The 1,344-nt window shown below is 27.5% G+C and overlaps 1 protein-coding gene across 1 annotated transcript in view; it reads right to left on the bottom strand.

Annotated features, from left to right (window-relative positions):
* Window positions 1–883: 883 nt before the first annotated feature.
* Window positions 884–1,344, bottom strand: part of LOC119674276 — a 2,549-nt gene continuing 2,088 nt past the window's right edge. The window contains exon 2 of the mRNA XM_038085408.1: window positions 884–961. Within this exon, the coding sequence (XP_037941336.1) occupies window positions 884–961 (78 nt within the window). The remainder of the gene's footprint in view (window positions 962–1,344) is intronic.

Below are 1,344 nucleotides of genomic sequence, written 5' to 3'. Positions count from 1 at the left end.
ATAACATAATATTACAGATGTAAAAGAGAGATAAAGAGATAACGGTAACAAGGATCTAGCGAAGAGTCTGGCATATACTGACATTGATCACGTAAGTTATACCCAAAGAAAAAATTTAAATTAAATTAATATCTTAGATATAGAAGAGAATTAGAGAGAAAAATTTAACATAGATTTAGCCAAGGGACAATCATATGTTGACGGTGGGTCCGTAAGGTGTAACCGTAAATAAAAGTTAAGACAAATTAATATTTTAGATATAAAAGACAGTTAGAGAGGTAAAAGTGGCATGCATCTACCCAAGTAAAAGCATGTAGTGTTTTTCAGATCAGCACATTAAACAACTCTGGATTCTGTAACTTTAACAACTCTGGAAGTTAGTTTTGATTGCATAATCGCTTAACACATGAAACCATTATAGAAACCCCTGTTAAACTTCACATCTAGCTATGCACTTGTAATTAACATTTTTTTAATTAATTATTTTAAAAATAAAACAAAATAATTCTTTTCAAACTTTAATGCAGAAAGGTTAAAGTGACATGGAAAAAATTATTTTTTTCCTTTTTTTGCAATTATATTTGATATAAAATTCAATTAAGTTAGATACATGCAAACAGATAATATCTAAGTGAATAACAGCGGTTAGATACAAAAAAAGTGTTCGCATAGATATGAATGAATAAATATACTTGTTCACATTTATTAAATAATGAACAATTTTTTACTGCAAAAAAATGTAGAAAAAAATATCTTTAAGTAATTTTAATAGTGTCAAGGTAAAGTTTTCAATTTAAATCGCGGAGCAAATACGAGTACCCGTACTCGTACTCAAAGTCTACGCGAAATATCTTTAAAGACTTTTATTTTCAATTTTTATGCTTTAATGCGAGAAACGTGATTTGAAGTGATTTTGGTAAATGGCACGTTTGGCTTTTGAATTTGAAAGTTGCAAGATCGACTAAAAGAAAAAACTTTCTTTTATATAAAACAATAAAATTTCATGTACACGTAGCTGAAGTTTAAAATTAAAGATACTACTTTTGCTTTTAGTAAAATAAGCAAAATTTGACTATTTTCACACGCTACTCATCGGACTAAAATCAAACCTGAGATTTTTTTTGCTTGTATTGTAAAGTTTTTCACTACAAGAAAATTCATTTTAGAGATTAAGTTTATTTCATACGTAAGATAGAGTAATATTTTGAGATTGATGCTGCAACTGCAATACTAACCATTAAAATTTATTTCATTTTGTTTTCAACAACAAGCGGTAACCATCCTTTTATATGAAAAAACTCTTAAGACATAAAAAGTAGAATTAAGATTTATAAGAAAACAGGA

The sequence above is a fragment of the Teleopsis dalmanni genome, chromosome 2 (genome assembly GCF_002237135.1).
Source record: "Teleopsis dalmanni isolate 2A chromosome 2, ASM223713v2, whole genome shotgun sequence".
Classification (NCBI taxonomy): Eukaryota; Metazoa; Arthropoda; class Insecta; order Diptera; family Diopsidae; genus Teleopsis; species Teleopsis dalmanni.
This window is presented reverse-complemented; position numbering and strand designations above follow the sequence as displayed.